The sequence below is a fragment of the Suillus bovinus genome, assembly GCF_016758785.1.
Source record: "Suillus bovinus strain UH-Sbo-P2 chromosome Unknown EDB93scaffold_20, whole genome shotgun sequence".
Classification (NCBI taxonomy): domain Eukaryota; kingdom Fungi; phylum Basidiomycota; class Agaricomycetes; order Boletales; family Suillaceae; genus Suillus; species Suillus bovinus.
In genome coordinates this window covers 348,612-366,318 of record NW_024542076.1, presented here as the reverse complement: position 1 = coordinate 366,318, position 17,707 = coordinate 348,612, and the positions used below count along the sequence as shown (strand labels likewise).

The following is a 17,707-nucleotide window of genomic DNA, read 5'->3' as shown; positions in this document are numbered from 1 at the left end:
TCATGCACGCTCTTGCCCCACAATGAAGTTGTCCATCTCCTGCCCCATCACCCTCCATTTGTCCGAAAATGAGTAAAGGCGATTGCTCATCGTGATGAGCTCCTGTTGCTGTTTGCGGGCCTGGTAATTAAGGTTCTGCACAAAACGGTTGTAGTCCTCCTGCGGGGTGCACAACCTGTCAACCTCCACCCGAAGACGCTCGTTATCAGCGCGAAGGCACTTGAGCTCCGAATTGTCCACACAAACCCTTGAAGGTCCAGCGACAGGGCATGCAGGCAATGGCTTCACTGGCCTGAGCGCAGGGCACACCTTCTTCGGTACCTCCGCGACCTCAACCTCAGACTCGCCAGAGTCATCGGCATCATCAGCTGTGGTCGGCTCTACCATTGGTGTGCATTCTTCAGCCATGCAAGGCATAAATCAAGAGTCAGCCAGATGCGACAGAAAAGGAAGAAAAATACCTACAGGCTTACCCATGTCTGGGTTCTCCTCCCTCTCCTTTCCCTTCCCTTTCTCCTTATCCGTGCGAGCTGCATGCACCTCCACCATAATCGCCTCCGCCACTTCCTTCCACCCGCTCACCATCTTCCACTGCCACTGCCACCCACTTGTTCAGATCTCGGAGGTCCTCCTTCTCCTCATCTCTGATTGGGAGCAATGTCTCGGCACTCAGCGCATCGCGCGTGCAGATGCACGCATTGGCCTAAAGATGAGTCCAATCAATCAATAAAATGTGTTACATGCGAAGACGCATGCCACTCACCTCAAAATGCGCCCACTCACAGAGCCACGACTCAATGTCCTCCAGACGCTCTTGGAGGAGCTCTGGACGCGAGCCCAAAAGTATGCCGACCGATGGCAACAGTGCATTCCAGATGCAGAGTATGCAGTCACCCTCGGATTTGACGACAGGCGCAGGCTTAGGAATTTCCCAAGCTGGCTCCTCAAGCATTGGCGCAGCCTCGACAGACGCCTGAGCCTCAGGCAAAGGCAAGCGAGGAGGGTCGAGTAAAGTTAAGTCGAATGTTGACATGATAAAGAAAAGTATATCGCGGTCAAGGCGAAAGATGAGGAGAAACAACACGTTGCCATGTAGTGCTCTTTTAAACGCGCTAACCACAATTATGTCAGCATCCGCACTAATTCCCGAGGTCACGAGGCCAATTGCCAGTGCTTTGTTTTCGGATTATGGACCACAATCATATGACACCTCTCATCAAAATTTCCCTAAGTCCATTCGCATGAACGTGTGCATGCTGACTGGGGACAGTCAGATTTTAAAGTCTCCCGCTGTTGTAGAGCCTCGCGCCTCCACAGGCACTTCCCTTGAATTCTCCCACACTCCCTACACACTCCAGCTCTAATCCCAAGGATACATCTTGCGCAGTAGCGCTTCATATATCTTACTTTGCAGATTCCACGCGCAGCCACTCGCACTTTGCGTGCACCGCACATCCGCGTTAGCATCGTCTGCATACCCGTCCATCCATCCTCCCCATGTCCTTAATGTCCATTGGTGCGTGTTCTCACTATATTCCCATTTTGACCAATTGTTTCCATCGCTAAATCTCGGCCTAGCACTATGTGCACAGCCGAGACCCTATTACCTACCTCGTGTACTATATTTAGCTTACTCGGCTCGCTACATCGGACCTGCGCACCTAGGGTGCTTAGCCATTTTTACATATACTATCTCTTTACTCCAGTTTCAAGGTCGATTTTCTGCCCACTTTCTATGTGTCTCTAGATACTAAGAATTTTACTCATTGTTTGCAAGTGACTATCCAAAGTCGTGCACTTTGGTTCTCAGTCTCCGTCTTAGCATCAGCCAACCATAGTTGGGGTGTTAACATTTGTCTCACCTCGTCTTTCCCTTGCTTCTCTCGCTCGCGCGTGCTACCTTCACGTCGCACATCTCGACCTTCACCCTTTCGCACTCGTGCGCATTCGCCTTTCATACATCGCATCATTTCCACTTCACGCGTTACTTAGACTTAGTACTTCATTAGTTGTTTGGTGTCCCTCTTTTTACAAAGAGAGGTTTCCTTTACTCAGTTAGCTGCCCTTGGGACGATGATTTCACTCATGCCCAGGTCTATCTGTGTTTGCTTAGCTTAGCACCAACTTTCCCCACAGTTTATATTCCTCATCTTCATCGGATTATCAAATGTCTGAACTAATGATCGCAGAATTGTGCATTGGGTATGTATGGCCTAAAAGTGGCAGAGTGGCAAAGGGTACCAAACAAAGGAGAGAATGTTCATGTAGATACAAGACACATGTGATGTATCTATATATCGATATCGTCGACATGACCTGGCAGACTGTGACCTGTTGTGGTGCACAACAATCTGAATCGGGTAACATCTCAGTTGAATTTTTGTTCCCACTCTGAATTAGTGTTGCGGAAGTCCGGTTTGGTCCGGTTCAGCAACAAATTTTGCGAATGCTGAACCGGACCTCACGTCCAGTTCAATCGTTTTGCTGAACACTGAACTGGACACCATGAATGCATTCATGGCATCCGGTTCACGTCTGGTTCAGCGTTCGAACATCGAACGCATTGTAAATATACTTGATTATACTATAGCTAGTAGTAAGGAGTACTGGTACACTACTGTGAAGCAAGGCCAAGTGAAATTAATGCAAGGCAAGACTAAAGATCAGTAAGGACAACAGAAAGGTTGTTTTCAGTTACATGAGCGAGGGGCTCAATACGAGCGGCGGCCTCAGCTGCAGCCTGGATATGCCTGTTGTGATAAGCACTCTTCAACAGTTGGAGCGCCTCGAAGATATCGGGCGTGAGCCAGTTGCGTCGACTCTGATCTGTGATGCTGCTGCTTGAAAAGGCCTGTTCTGATGGAGTGGCAGAACCTTGAATCACAAGAAAATCTCTTGCCATGCAGGAGAGTGTTGGGTATGCCTCAACAAGCTTGGGTGCAGGGCATGGGATACGAGTCGAGCGATGTGCCTGAGCAGGGAAGCACAGGCAGTGGAGTATCGTTGTCGGGATCGTTGTACCATCGGATTTGACTGGCGTCGAGGAGAGTACCATCTGCACCCAGACCACACTGGTCAGCCATGTTGTGAGGGGGAAAGCTTGAAGAGAGTTGAGCTTACCTTGAATTTGATCCATTTTAACTTCCATCGAGTTCATGAGTGCCGAACAATTCATGTAGCTACCCTAGAAAAAAAAACAACCTGTTAACAAATACATTAGCACTAAACCAAATTAACCAAAGTCTCCATACTACCTTATCAGGTGCTTCCTTTGTGATGTTTTGGTTAGTGGTAGGCAAATAAACCTTCACGGACCTTGCCAGTGTGGCATGGTCCTTGCGAATCGGATTCCAAGCGAAAAAGTCGCGAGTAATCATGTCATGTTCAGTGTATTGCGTGTGTGGGTGATGTCATCTCATATGTGTGAGTAGCCTAAAATGGAAGCAGTTCAAAAAGGTTCAGACCTGTTCGGACCTGTTCAACGCGTTCAAGGAATGCTGAACGCTGGACTGGACCATCCCTATACTCTGAACGTTGAACTAGACCGTGGTCCAGTCCACGAAAGGTCCGGTTTCGAACCGCGGTTCAGAACCGAACCTCCGCATCATTACTCCGCTTCCTCGTGAGTTTTACTTTGAAAGGTATACACGGCTTTGCTGTGATGCGTCATATGGACTCCTACTCCTCTGAGGAATTCGCAGCTTACCTCCTACCTTGGGCAGACATCCGATCGGGGCCGGTCAGCGCTGCGCGCTTTCGCCCATTATCTTAGTACCTGCACTTGCTTTGTAAAATCTGTTCTGAATCTATTTGTTCTGCAAATATTCTCGTCAGAATGCGATAAAGCGACAACCAAAGACCGTCAAATGTTAGGTAGTGCAAATTCTGCATTTGGCCATGTACATCATCAGCATGCATTTAAAGGGTTGAGCTCACTGGACCAATTAGCCTGGTACAAATGAAGTTAGACTCGAAAAAATGGGCTTGAGCTCAGATTCTGTAGGAATAAGGTGTCGGGAACTCCGCACGTATGCGCTGTCATTATCCTATTGGGTCATTTGGAATAGCTGCTGTACCGCGGGTTAGTAAGGGAAAACTCTGATCCTTCGACACGCGGGTATACCCTAGTGAGAAGAAAGGAATATTCAGCACATAAAAGCCAGTCGTCTTCTTACCATTTTCTTCAGAATTATCTTATCCCATATTACACCAAACAATGCATTTCTCTTATGTGATTGTCCTCGCCATTGCTTCAGCATCATTAATCTTCGCCGTGCCCACTGACGCGGCGGCTGACGATAAATGCGTTAAGCATTGCTTTGATGACGGTGCATGCAAGGGCTGCCGAGACGGGCTTTGCATGAGTATCAGTAGTTTACCTGGATTTGATAACGTGATTCATCTATACATGACAGGACTTTTTTCTATGCCACTGAGGGCAATAGAGACGATGAATATCAAGTACTAGGAGTGGGCATTAGAAATCCAGCTTCACATGCCATGGAGAGCGTGACAAGAGCCTCAGTGTACTAGGAATGTGACTGAATGGCATGTTAGAGATCGAGGGAATGTATAAGGAACTCAGGGGACCAGAAAAACATGTAACAAAAGACGTGCCAACGAAAAAAAGATGCAAAGTCAGAGGGCAAGCAATAATAATGGATGCAATAATGATTACAATCATCGTAAATGAGAGTAAAGAGACTAGGGTTGAGCATGGGTGAACCCGCGGGTCGCTGAAGCCACACCCCACCCATACCCGCAAACACCGCACCCGCACTGGTACGGGTGGACACCGACCCTGCCAATTCTGTGGGTATGAATGGTGTTCGCAGTATACCACGGTTTTCTCACAGACCCGTGAGTAAGACACTGACATAGTAGCGGTAGCTTACAAAGTGCGGTATCTAAGTCTTCTTCGTTGACAGGCTGCCAGACTCCAGTGGGTCTGGTGATTACGAAGCCATCACAAGGCACTATGTGATTGACAGTGGCTGTCTGTTCGAGGGATGTTCCAGCCAGGAGTAGTGATGCGGAGGTTCGGTTTGAACCGGACCTTTCGTGGACTGGACCACGGTCCAGTTCAACGTTCAGAGTATAGGCTGAACTGGACCGATGGTCCAGTCCAGCGTTCAGCATTCCTTGAACGCGTTGAACGGGTCCGAACCTTTTTGAACTGCTTCCATTTTAGGCTACTCACACATATGAGATGACATCACCCACACACGCAATACACTGAACATGACATGATTACTCGCGACTTTTTCGCTTGGAATCCGATTCCCAAGGACCATGCCACACTGGCAAGGTCCGTGAAGGTATGGAGACTTTGGTTAATTTGGTTTAGTGCTAATGTATTTGTTAACGGGTCGTTTTTTTTCTAGGGTAGCTACATGAATTGTTCAGCACTCATGAACTCAATGGAAGTTAAAATGGATCAAATTCAAGGTAAGCTCAACTCTCTTCAAGCTTTCCCCCTCACAACATGGCTGACCAGTGTGGTCTGGGTGCAGATGGAACTCTCCTCGACGCCAGTCAAATCCGATGGTACAACGATCCCGACGATGATACTGTTGGAGAGAAGGAGAGTCATTCCCTGCATTCGGACAGATTAACATTGTTTTGTTTTTTTTGGCTATTGGTCAACCTCGCCACTTCGTAGCACATGCTTCATCCTTGGCATCATATGGTTACACTCTTCTTGACATTCGAGCTCCGTCTCACTGTATCCTACAAGTATCTTGTCGCATCATTGTTTGCGTCCCTCAGTTGTTGTTCACCGACGCTGAGGTACGCGTCTTGTTTATCTTGTTCTCGATCTCACACTTACTTGAGTCATAGTGTACTTTCTAACAGGTACTTTATAGTGAATATAGTTGTTGTTCACCAACGCTGAGCGTACTTTCTAACAGGTTATGAGCCCCGTGTCCTAAACAGCACGGAATCTAGAAAGACGAACTCCCTCTTGTTGGAACAACTCAAATCTTTAAATTCAACTTCTTCTCTGACATGTCGCCCCAACAATGGGGAAATATGACCACATCCCAGAGTTGGCCGGAGCTGAAAATTATATTCCCTGGGAGACGCAGGTGCAGCTCGTCTTAACGAACGATGACCTCTGGTGTCATGTAACAGAAAATGCCAATCCGAATGATATTCTTGGAGTGGCTTTGTACTTGCCTGTCGCAGCTACTCCAGCGACTCCTACTGATGCTGAGAAGGCAGCTATGCGAGCCTGGCTTATCAACGACTCTAAGGCCAAGACAATCATCCTCTGCAAACTTGCACCGAGCATTCATCTTCTCATTCCTCGCAACACTTCGGTCACAGCGCGTTGTCCTGCATGATGTGGGAATCATGCATGGACATGAATACTAGGTGACCCTCAAAAGATAAAGTCTGCTAGCTTAGTCCTCAGACTAGTCAACCCATACCTTGGTTTCAAACCATGGTCCATATTTCTAGTTTTCCCCAAGTTTCATGATCTGAATATGTTTTGACGGAAAAAGTCTAATGTGAGATGGGAATCACATTTAGACCTAGTTGATGTGAGAAGGGAAATGAAGGTTAAGGTATAGCCTTGCCTTTGGCTTATTCACTTTGGCTAGAGAAAACCATAGAGAAAAGTACAAAGCCAATAAAAAACCTATCCAAAAAGACCGTGTTTCAATTCCTGCCAACTGCATTATTTTTTTGACTGTGTTTCAATTCCTGCCAACTGTCTTATTTTTGCTACCTACTTTTCTCTAGTGTTTCTTTACTTTACTTTTTCATTAGGATGCTTTGACTCACCTAACACTTCATAAAATTGTACCCATAGGGTATGATGTCATTATGATGTCATAAGACTCCACAGATACTCCTGCAGGTATTCTGTTGAAAGATATTATGTCATCAAGCTCTAGATTATTCTACTCTACAATGACATCATTCATGATGTCATTTCCTTCTAGAATATTCTGCTCCACAATGACTCACTCTGACTCACTCATGGAAGGTTCTGGAATCTTTTGCTCCACAATGATGTCACTCTTGATGACATTATGATGTCATTACTCCACATTCCAGAATGTTCTGCTCCACAATGATGTCATAGCTCCATCTTTCACTTGTATTTTATTCTTTTATTGGGTTTGACCCAATATTTTGATTGGTCCTCCTTATTTTTTATTGTTTGTGAACCTAGGTTACTTTCCCACACAAAATGTATATAAGGAGAGCCCATTCTCCCCCAAAAAAATATGATCTCCCATTTGTAGCTATCTGCCTATCAGATATTTCACTTGCAAAGTTAGTCCCTTTGAAGTGAGACAAGTGCAGGGAAAAGAATTCCCTTGAGATTATAAGTTTCTTACCTTAGAAACTTATTTAGTGCTATAGACCAAGCATTCTTGGTCACATATATTGTCTTTGAGACCCCTTTGTCTCATTGCTCTGTGCCCTTTGACTAAGCGATCTTAGTCATCTATCATATTGTTGAGACCACGTCTCACTAGTTGTCCCATAGACCAAGCGATCTTGGTCAAGTTATAGTCCCCTTTGTTCAAGCGATCTTGAACATATATCGTATATTTGAGACCATTGTCTCACAGTCAGGTGTCCATAGACCAAGCGATCTTGGTCATATTTCGTATATTTGAGACCACGTCTCACTAGTTCCAGTATCCAAGTCCAGAGCCTAGAAGGAGATTTCCTAGGCAAATACATTCCAGAAACCGAATTACGTGTCTAGAAGCTTATTCCTAGACAAGAGATTTGAGTTTCAATAAAGAAAAGTAAAGCTCCGGCTAGGTTGATCTTTATAAAAAGATTAGTTTGGCGAGCCTCCCAAGAACTCACACGTTATCTACCACGAAATAGGAAAAGTCGTAGACCGTGTTAATCGAGGACTGGCAAGCAGTCTTATCCAAAGTGTAATTGTGGTGTCATTACATTTACACGACTTTATATAAGACCCTCAGTTATTAAGACAGCGTGAGGCATGGAAAATCCTCAAGGACCACTTCCATCGTAACGACGTCAGTTCTCAATTTGTTGTCCGAAGACGTCTTCAGGCACTTCGCATGAAAGACGCACATGATGCGAACAACTATGTCGGTCAGCATATCAGTTGCCGCGATTGTCTTATTGGTATGGGTGCTGCCTATTCTGATGAGGAAGCAGTGTTCAATATCCTTTCTGGGCTGCCTTCGTCTTCTGCGTGGCAACTATTCCACATGCAACTCGAGCAATGCATGCATGACAGCTTCTCTGCTACTGTCATCAGTTCTGCGCTCAGCAGTGGGACTCCCATCTCTGCTTCGTTCCAGACGAACACACTCACATTCGAGAGCTGCACAGCGCGCATCACTGCAGAGGCCTCACGCATGGTCAACATCCAACCCACAACTGCATCTGGTCCTGGATCCGAGTACGCCAACTCTGCCTCTACCACATCTGCCTCCAATGTCAACTCCATCACTGGGCTGAGGAAGCACAAGAACAACCCTCAGGGAGTCTTTTGCTTGACGACTGGATGCGGGCGCGGAGATCACGATAAGGAACATTGTTTCCGCAAAGGTGGAGGTATGGCAGGACAGGCGCCCTGGCAGCAGAAGAAGAAGAAGGAAACTACGGCAGTTGCAACGAGCACACCTTCCACTCCTTTGACGACATCATCGGTGCCAACTCCTCCCATCACTGCGCTTGCCACACACACACATGATCTTTCCTGCGCAGGCATTGAGGAGTTACCTGATGAGGTCCCTGATGATGATGTTTCAGCAAACACTCACGCATTATCCACCATTCTTGACTCTGGCACCACCAGCACTCTTATCAGTGATCACGCTATGTTCTGGACTTACTCTACCCAGGATCCTGTCATTGTCAAAACAGCAAACCATGGGTCGCTTCATACGTCTGGTCGCGGAGATTGTGTTGCATGGCTTAAGATAGGTGGTGCTCGTCATCGAGTACGGTTCACAAACTGTCTTCATGCGCCTGGGGCCATATTAAACCTTCTCTCGGTTGGGTGGATGCTAGCAAAGGGATGGGACTGCAATTTTTGGGGTGAGCCTGCTCGCTGTGAGCTTGTGTACAAAGGAACAACTCTCGGCGCTGTTCCCATGTCGGGACATCTCTTCTATGTAGACCTTGAGTTCATTCCCCCTCCTCAGTCAACACCTCTAGTGTCTGAACCATCTGAGGTTTCTGCATTTGCGCGTGTTCCGCTGACTTATGACCTCTGGCATGCTCGCATGGGTCACACCGGAGGAGAGTCCGTCCGTCGCCTTCCTCACATTGCTCAAGGTTTTTCCCTCGACTCTGATGCAGCAATGACACGCTGTGAATCGTGTATCATTGGCAAACATCCGCGACAGCCGCATCCCACGTCACAGTCGCCTCCTGCCTCCCGTTTCCTTGAGCTGATTCACTCAGATGTCTGCAGTCCCATTCCGGTTGTCACTCCTCATCACAAACACTACTTCATCATATTCCTCGATGATCACACTGGCATTCTGAACCTCCAGCTTCTGGCAAACAAGGATCAAGCTCTAGAGGCATGGCGCACAGTTCGCACAAAATGGGAAACACGTTCTGGTCTGCACGTTGTTGCTTTCCGCTCAGACAACGGTGGTGAATTTCTCAATGATGCATTTACCGCTGAACTGCAAGCAGCTGGGATTGAGTGTCAGCTCTCCGCACCGTATTCCCATCAGCAAAACGGCAGGGCGGAACGTGTCCTTCGCACAATCGAGGGGCGCATGTACGCAATGTTGAACTACGCACACCTCCCACGGAATCTCTGGGGAGAAGCAGCCCTAACAGCAGTGTATCTATTCAATCGCACTGAGTCTCGTGCACTACCCGCCGGGAAAACACCCTATGAAATGCTACACAAAGAGAAGCCTGATCTTTCACACATTCGAGTCTTTGGCGCGCGCTGCTTCGCACGTATCCCCTCTGAGCTCCAACAGAAGTTGGGTCCGAAATCCCGCGAGGCCATCTTCATGGGCTATGCACCTGGTGGACATGCTTGGCGTTGTCGTGATCTAGCAACCGGCAGTTTCTTCAACTCACACGATGTCATCTTTGATGAAACATTCTCCGGTCGCCCTTTTCCAACGGACGGTGAGGACTCTGATGACGAGGACGCAGCAGTGGCTCCTGCTGTGTCTCCTGCCATTCCCTCCACTCCTGCACATTCCTCTCCGACCGCTGCACCTCCACCCTTGCCCACTGAAGCTCGTCATTCGGATCGTGTTCGTTTGCCCACTGCACGTGGGCAAATATTCCAAGAACAATTGGCATCTGACCGTGACAGACTGGCCCGCCAGCGTGAGTTGCATCAAGCACGCATTCAGGGGGTGCCTCTTGAGGGGGTGAATGCTGAGCGTGACGCTGACGTGGCTAATGACGTGGCTGCTGACCCTGATGCCATTGTCCCAGACAAGGATGAAGTTGGCTATCCCCGTGTGCTCGCCAACCTTATCGCCACTGAATTTGCGTGTGTTACCATTCGCAGCGACACTCGAAGGAATCCACTCACCCCAGACTACAACATGAAGATCCCGCCCTCCACTTTTGATGAAGCAATGCAACGCTCAGACTGCAATGATTGGCTTAACGCCATGCGCAAGGAGATCAACTTAATGTCAGAGATGAATGTCTATGAATTGGTGGAGCTTCCAGCGGGGCGCAAGGTGATAGGATGTAGATGGGTTCTGGAGTTCAAGGAAGACGCAAAAGGTGGGCCTGTGCACAAAGCCCGTCTTGTTGCACAAGGATTCTCACAGGTACCTGGCATCGATTTCAGAAAAACATTTGCACCTGTCGCACGACCATCCTCCATTCGCCTCCTTTCTGCACATGCAGCTGCTCACGACTGGGAAATTGACAGCTTCGACGCAAAGTGTGCCTTCCTGTGGGGCAAGCTGCGTGAAGATGTCTATATGCGCCAGCTGCCTGGCTTTGAGAATGGGGCAAGTCTGGTATGCCATCTTCTGTCCTCGCTCTACGGGCTGAAACAAGCTGCATATGACTGGTATGAGCTCTTGCGTGCGGTTCTCATCCGTTTGGGGTTTCTCCGCTGCAAGGCTGATTATGCTGTCTTTGTGTATGACCATGTCAACAGCGAGGGGGTGCATGTCATATGCATCATTGCATGGCACGTTGATGATGGCCTTGCAGGCTGCAACAATCGCAAGTACCTTGATTGGATCAAGGGTTGCATTGCAGATCGCTTCGGAATCGCAGACTTGGGACCTGTCGTCAAGCACTTAGGTGTTCAGTACGTCCGTTCACGTGCTACTCGAGAGTTATGGATGCATCAACAGGAGTACATCATTTACCTTCTCGAGGAGCATGGCCTCCGTCAGTGTAATCCCGTCTCACTCTCTATGGATCCAGCATTCCCTTTCGGACAAGACACCGACGTTCATCCTCATGTCGACAATCTCCCAACTGAATATCGCAAGCTCAGTCGGGGAATTACTCTATCTCGCAATGTACACCCGCCCAGATATTGCCCTCGCCGTCATGAAGCTGTCACAACACAATTCCGCCCCCGAACTTCGTCACTATGCAGCTGCAAAACGAGTCCTTCGTTATCTCTCTGGCACCCTGTCCTATCGCGTGCATTACGGCGGAAAGAACGCGGACACCACCATTCACGGATTCAGTGACGCAGACTGGGCCACATGTCCCGAAGATCGCATTTCCATCACTGGATATGTCTGGTACTATCATGGCGGCCCCATTTCGCATGCAGCGAAGAAGCAGTCCACTCAGGCGTTGTCTTCCGTGGAGTCCGAGTACATGGCATTGACGGGGGCTATCCAGGATGGACTTTGATCAAGTCATTCTGCGAATGCTTGAAAATCACCTTCACACTGCCTCTCAAGCTTTATGCTGACAATACGGGCACTATCGCGCTGTCCACGGAGGCTGCTAACCACATCCGCACGAAGCACATTGACTTACGCTATCATTTCATCCGCAAGCACATCGAAGCCAGCACCTTCCTACCCATCTGGGTTTCCACTCATCGCAACAGTGCCGACATCTTCACCAAAGTTCTTCCACGTCCTACGTTCGTTGCTCATCGTGCAGGTCTCTCACTTGTGGCAGGTTGAGGGGGTGTGTTGGAGAGAAGGAGAGTCATTCCCTGCATTCGGACAGATTAACATTGTTTTTTTTTTTGGCTATTGGTCAACCTCGCCACTTCGTAGCACATGCTTCATCCTTGGCATCATATGGTTACACTCTTCTTGACATTCGAGCTCCGTCTCACTGTATCCTACAAGTATCTTGTCGCATCATTGTTTGCGTCCCTCAGTTGTTGTTCACCGACGCTGAGGTATGCGTCTTGTTTATCTTGTTCTCGATCTCGCACTTACTTGAGTCATAGCTGTACTTTCTAACAGGTACTTTATAGTGAATATAGTTGTTGTTCACCAACGCTGAGCATACTTTCTAACAGATACTCCACTGCCTGTGCTTCCCGCTCAGGCACATTGCTCAACTCGTATCCCACGCCCTGCACCCAAGCTTGTTGACCCCAACAACGCTGTCTTGCGCAAATGCAAGGCTAGCAGGTCAGTGGTCACGAGTGAGGGCTCTGAGGGGGAAAGTGACTGTGAAGGAGACCAGGATAACGGGGTAACTACAGATGCAGCTACTGACATGGATCATGAGACAGATATCGACGGCATCACCCCCTCCGAGCCTGCTTCATAGTAGTGTACCTAGTACTCCTTACTACTAGCTATAGTACAATCGAGTATATTTACAATGCGTTCGATGTTCGAACGCTGAACCGGACGTGAACCGGACGCCATGAACGCGTTCATGGCGTCCGGTTCAGTGTTCAGCAAACGATTGAACCGGACGTGAGGTCCGGTTCAGCGTTCGCAAAATTTGTTGCTGAACCGGACCAAACCGGACTTCCGCAACACTAGCCAGGAGTGCATTGCTGTAGCATCAGCTTAGGTTCGACTTGTGTCATACTCGTTTCTCAAGCTCGAGCCTCAAGCTGTTTATACACCGCATGCATCCACATCCGGGCGGGCCGATTTCATTGTATTACCACCCGAGGCGGCCAAAATTACTCAGGTGACCTTCCTGCCTGACCGATTTATTGTATAATATTATACAATACAAAAGTTCTGAGACGAAGGGCATCAACCATATCTCCCAGGTTGATCTTCCACTGTAACCTCTCACCAAAGGCTTTCTATCGTTGATATTTGGCAATACCTCTTTTCGCAGGAAAACTAATGGATACCATGAACGCTGTCCGCTACAAAGCTGTGAGTTTCATGTTATCATGATACATTCCTACTCATTTCATTTGAATCAGCCGCGGCAATTCAGCATGCAAACTGTACCGATTCCCACAATAAATGACGATGAGCTCTTGATCAAAGGTGCGTACTTCTGGTAGCTTGCTTCTGCTAAGTTACAGTGGTTCTGATATTGATTATTTCAGTCTCATGCTGTGGTAAGCTCTACGCACGGCACCCTTGTACATTCCACGCATGAATTTGAATCACCCACAGGCATATGCGGAACCGACGGGCATGTACACGAGGGAGAATTCATCGCGAAGTTTCCTGTGAGTGTTCGCAACAGCTAATTCAAGTGTATTTTTAGAGTGATTTGCCGATCACAGCTAATCCCTGGTCACGAAGTAATTGGGAGAGTCGCTAAAGTCGGTTGTAACGTCACAGGGTTCGCTGAAGGTGACCGATGCGTTGCCGACCCAGGGGTTACCGTAAATTCAATTCTCCGGTACATTGAGAGCACAACTTGACAACTCCACAGTGCGAGACATGTTTCTATTGTAGACGGGGACAATCTCTACTATGTGAGAACTTCAACGGCAAAGGAGTCACGATGGCAGGAGGATTTGCTGAATATGTCGTATTGTGAGCTTCACCATTACTAAACTCACACATCTTACACGATTGCTCATTTGTGCAGCGAGGCTAAGAAGACTTACAAGATCGAGCACCTCACCGATGAAGAAGCAACGCTTGTCGAACCTGCTGCCTGCGCAATTCACGGGATGGATAAGCTCAACGCGCCCGTAGGCATCGATGCCTTGGTGATCGGTGCTGGTCCTACCGGGTTGATTCTCGCACAACTGCTCAAACTGAACGGCGCTGCCAACGTTGTTATTGCTGCCAACAAGGGCATTAAGACTCAGATTGCACAGGATCTAGGGGCTGGTGACGTGTATGTTGAGCTTGATAGAGAAAATCCTGCACCTCAGTGGGAACAACTAAGGAAGAACCATCCGTATGGGTTTGATGTGGTCGTAAGTGATTTGCTGGAATAGATACCTAAATCGAACTAGAAGTTAATTGTTATAGGTTGAGGCTACTGGTAATGAGGAGGTCGCGAATGACTCCATCAATTACGTCCGGCGGGGCGGTACTCTCATGATCTACGGCGTCTACTCTGATAGCGCTCGTGTTCACTGGTCCCCTTCCAAGATATTTGGGGATGAGATCAAGGTGTGTGGAATGATCCTTATTGTTCATTTCTTGCTTATAACTCGAGCAGATCATTGGTTCATTTGCTCAAACTCATTGCTTCCCTCGAGCCGTAGCGTACCTTGACAGTGGTAAAGTGAAAGTAAAGGGCATGGTATGCGTGAACCGTACTCTTAACTTGGCCGACCACATTAATGTTAATGTTTTCTAGGTCACTGACGTGTTCAAGATCAGCGAATATCAGCAGGCACTTGATAAAATGAACAGTAGAACCGCCTTGAAGATTGTAGTGAAACCGTGATCCCAAGTTGTGTCCAGGATCCTTCTCACCACTGCTGGAGGGACAAGTAAAGGAGGGGTCTGCGAGTAGCATTATTATTAGAAGCCCACACCTTCAAATTTATTTCAGTTTATCCCCCCAATTAACCTCTCCGGCATCAGCTACCAGCAGAGTGTGAAACGTCTGTAGCAACAATTACACCAGGAGCACTTCTGAGAAAATGAGAAAATATTGTATTGGAGTTTCAAACCGGAAGCTCTGAAACGAGGGGCGTGCAGTCTGTCACCGTCTGTGCACACAATATTCTTGTGAGCGATTTCTTGTGCGTGAATGTTCAAAAGAAGTCTCTTGAATTGTATCCCCAAGGTATTATGAAGGCTTGTTGTGGCATTCGCGTGTCGAATGTCATTCTGCGCTGCTCAATAAGTGTCCCAATAGTTAACTCTTTGGCTAGCTGAAATTACCACATTTAGCATACCCCTATGGCGTGGGAAGTTCTCACGGGCTGACGGAGGTCTTAATGTACATTTTTTCCGAGCCTCTAGCGTATATGTCATTGTAGTTTAATTTCCATGCATCTGAATCCGACGGCGCGCTTCCCGAGCAAGTTTCACACTCATCCCTCCACCAGTAATGTTATCTCTGCTCAGCGTGTTGGCAGGGATCGTGCTGCTCACATATCTATATGTTCGTTTCAATGACCAAGGATTGTCCCACCTTCCGTCGGAGGTCACAGCGTTCGCACCCAACCGGTTCACACCGCACGTCGTCCGTGGAACTGCTGAAAAGCTTAGCAACTCCCCGAAAATTGTAAAGGATATACTCCCAGCAAAGACCGGACGTCGGTATATCGTAGTTGGTGTAAATAACCCTATTAATTGCATCTAGCGCTTTGACGTCAATGCTGACATTTGGGGTATAGGCTGGTTTTTTGGGCGGCTGGATTATTATCCAACTTCTGCAACGTGGCGAAGACCCAAAGAACATTAGAATCATCGACATCCGCCGTCCAACTCGTTCAGATCTGTGCACCGGCTTGGCCACACAGGTTGCTTTCTTCCAAGCAGATATATCTAACGCGAAGGCTGTGGATGATGCGTTCCAAGCGCCATGGCCAGATTCTGACTCCTTAGAGACGGCACCAGAGGTCACAGTCTTTCACACTGCCGCCAACATACGCTTTTATGAGCGTCATCTCGCACTATTTCCGCGTTCTTCCAAAGTCAACCATGAAGGGACTCAAAATGTTATCAACGCAGCACGATCCATAGGTGTCACGGTCTTGGTGTATACCTCATCTGGATCTATCTCTGTCCGCAGATCTCGCTTTTGGCTATGGCCTTGGGAGAAGCATCCCAAGTACTTTGCACAAGTAATCAATGACGATAACCTCATTCCCAAATACCACCACCATTTTTTCTCAAACTACGCTGCGTCCAAGGTCCTTGGAGAGAGAGCGGTGAGAGCTGCTGATGGATCTCGATCTGGAGAGAGGATCCTGCGGACGGGGTGTATTCGCCCTGGAAATGGCGTGTTTGGCCCCGGTGGAGATCAAATATGTGGCGCCTACCTAATACGCAGGTACAACTACACCTGGGTTTCTAATATCATGCAATCTTTTGTGTACGTGGAAAACTGCGCCCTGGCCCACCTCTGCTATGAAGCACGTCTCCTTGAAACTGCAAGAGGAGGATCCAACCCTGACCTCGGTGGACAGGCATTTACTATCACGGATACTGGTCCACCAGTCACATATGGCGATCTCTGCGTAGCACTGACGACACTGGTTCCTGAAACTACGTTCGCAGAGATGTCACCTACCGTTATGCTTTTCATATCGCATATCATAGAAGCCCTTTACCTCTCGCGCACGTTCCTGTCAACATCTTCATCGCCTGTGCGACGTGCGCTCACACATTTTATACCCAACATCGTCGGAGATACCATCAATCTACAACCATCTTTGTTTGCGCTCGCATGTGTACACCTCATTTTCGACGATTCCAGAGCTCGATTGCCGCCTGAAAAGGGTGGATTGGGTTATCATGGCCCGTTCACGACTCTAGAGGGGTTTTGCAGGACAGCGGAGGAGCACATCAAAGCTGGCGAAAATGGGGAAGAGAGAACGAACTCCGGTGGTATTAGCCTAGATTTTTTCGGACTGAAGAAGGCTCGGAAGGAGACGACTCAGATGAGCAAGATGGAGAAGAGGGTCAGTGATCGGTTACATGTAGAGGCTGTTGATGTGCTGGGGTGAGGCTTACTGATAGACTTACTGATACAGGCATAACATTTTAGCGATTCTGGGTAGGAGATTGTGAGTTGGAGATTGTTTTGCTGAGCAATAGGAACTGTCGATTATGATATGGCATCTCCGCTCAATTGGGAATCAAGAATTGTCCACAATCACAGCCAAAAATTGGGGTTTATGACATTCTCGCATTATGTTCTTGTAGGTGTGAATGTCACCGTTGCTTCCCAATCTTTGGTCCAGTGATTTCGCCGAGGTCCTATGCATTGCAAGCCGTCTCGAGCCTTGCCATCTTGGATGGCACTACAAATTTCTCCGCCGATTTGCCATTCGTTGTGGTTGACACTCGGCGAGGGATTTGGTGATTGGGTGGCATACTGTTGAGATGTACCAGAGAATCGTCAAGAGATTCGTTTACCTGCATGCAACTCTTTCTCCGGTCAGTCAGTCTGGATCGGTTGATGTTCAAGTTGTTACAAGACGATAATTCTGTACACGGCTCTTCAATCAAACAGTTCTATCACCATAGCAGGAGGCATGATCCAAGGTATGTTGTTTGAAGCTCTTATGTTGCCATCGGTCAGTCTATGTTATCCAATTGGAACGCGTCATTCATGGTCTGCAAATAGAGTCGTTGCGAGAAGAAACGAAGGCTAGGCTTCTTCGTCATCTATTTTCTGCATCTATTGAGGTCGA

General features: G+C 48.0%; 4 protein-coding genes across 4 annotated transcripts; 2 read left to right on the top strand and 2 right to left on the bottom strand.

Annotated features, from left to right (window-relative positions):
- Window positions 1-1,033, bottom strand: EDB93DRAFT_1103202 (uncharacterized protein; the record flags this gene model as incomplete). Its single annotated transcript, XM_041447284.1, has 4 exons — window positions 1-398; window positions 474-530; window positions 583-703; window positions 764-1,033. 4 exons carry the CDS (start codon window positions 1,031-1,033, stop codon window positions 1-3), a joined length of 846 nt encoding a protein of 281 aa, XP_041308781.1.
- A 1,575-nt stretch (window positions 1,034-2,608) lies between these two features.
- Window positions 2,609-2,920, bottom strand: EDB93DRAFT_1276353 (uncharacterized protein). Its single transcript, XM_041454406.1, has one exon. The coding sequence runs from the start codon at window positions 2,900-2,902 to the stop codon at window positions 2,657-2,659; it is 246 nt and encodes an 81-aa protein (XP_041308780.1). The 5' UTR covers window positions 2,903-2,920; the 3' UTR covers window positions 2,609-2,656.
- A 10,058-nt stretch (window positions 2,921-12,978) lies between these two features.
- On the top strand, window positions 12,979-15,002 carry EDB93DRAFT_1140329 (chaperonin 10-like protein). Its single transcript, XM_041449264.1, has 10 exons — window positions 12,979-13,292; window positions 13,343-13,409; window positions 13,472-13,483; window positions 13,542-13,597; window positions 13,655-13,756; window positions 13,807-13,910; window positions 13,966-14,302; window positions 14,358-14,501; window positions 14,551-14,634; window positions 14,692-15,002. Exons 1-10 carry the CDS (start codon window positions 13,260-13,262, stop codon window positions 14,779-14,781), a joined length of 1,029 nt encoding a protein of 342 aa, XP_041308779.1. The 5' UTR covers window positions 12,979-13,259; the 3' UTR covers window positions 14,782-15,002.
- A 391-nt stretch (window positions 15,003-15,393) lies between these two features.
- Window positions 15,394-17,017, top strand: EDB93DRAFT_1249446 (3-beta hydroxysteroid dehydrogenase/isomerase family-domain-containing protein; the record flags this gene model as incomplete). Its single annotated transcript, XM_041452859.1, has 2 exons — window positions 15,394-15,621; window positions 15,683-17,017. The coding sequence occupies 2 exons, from the start codon at window positions 15,394-15,396 to the stop codon at window positions 17,015-17,017; spliced, it is 1,563 nt and encodes a 520-aa protein (XP_041308778.1).
- Window positions 17,018-17,707: the final 690 nt, after the last annotated feature.

Excerpts from the sequence above, each read along its gene's own strand:
- EDB93DRAFT_1140329 (XM_041449264.1), top strand. The coding sequence starts at position 13,260 with ATGGATACCATGAACGCTGTCCGCTACAAAGCT. Across the intron at positions 13,293-13,342 it reads ACGCTGTCCGCTACAAAGCT|CCGCGGCAATTCAGCATGCA; the intron begins GTGAGTTTCATG and ends CATTTGAATCAG. Across the intron at positions 13,911-13,965 it reads TTTGCTGAATATGTCGTATT|CGAGGCTAAGAAGACTTACA; the intron begins GTGAGCTTCACC and ends TCATTTGTGCAG.
- EDB93DRAFT_1276353 (XM_041454406.1), bottom strand. The coding sequence starts at position 2,902 with ATGGCAAGAGATTTTCTTGTGATTCAAGGTTCTGCCACTCCATCAGAA.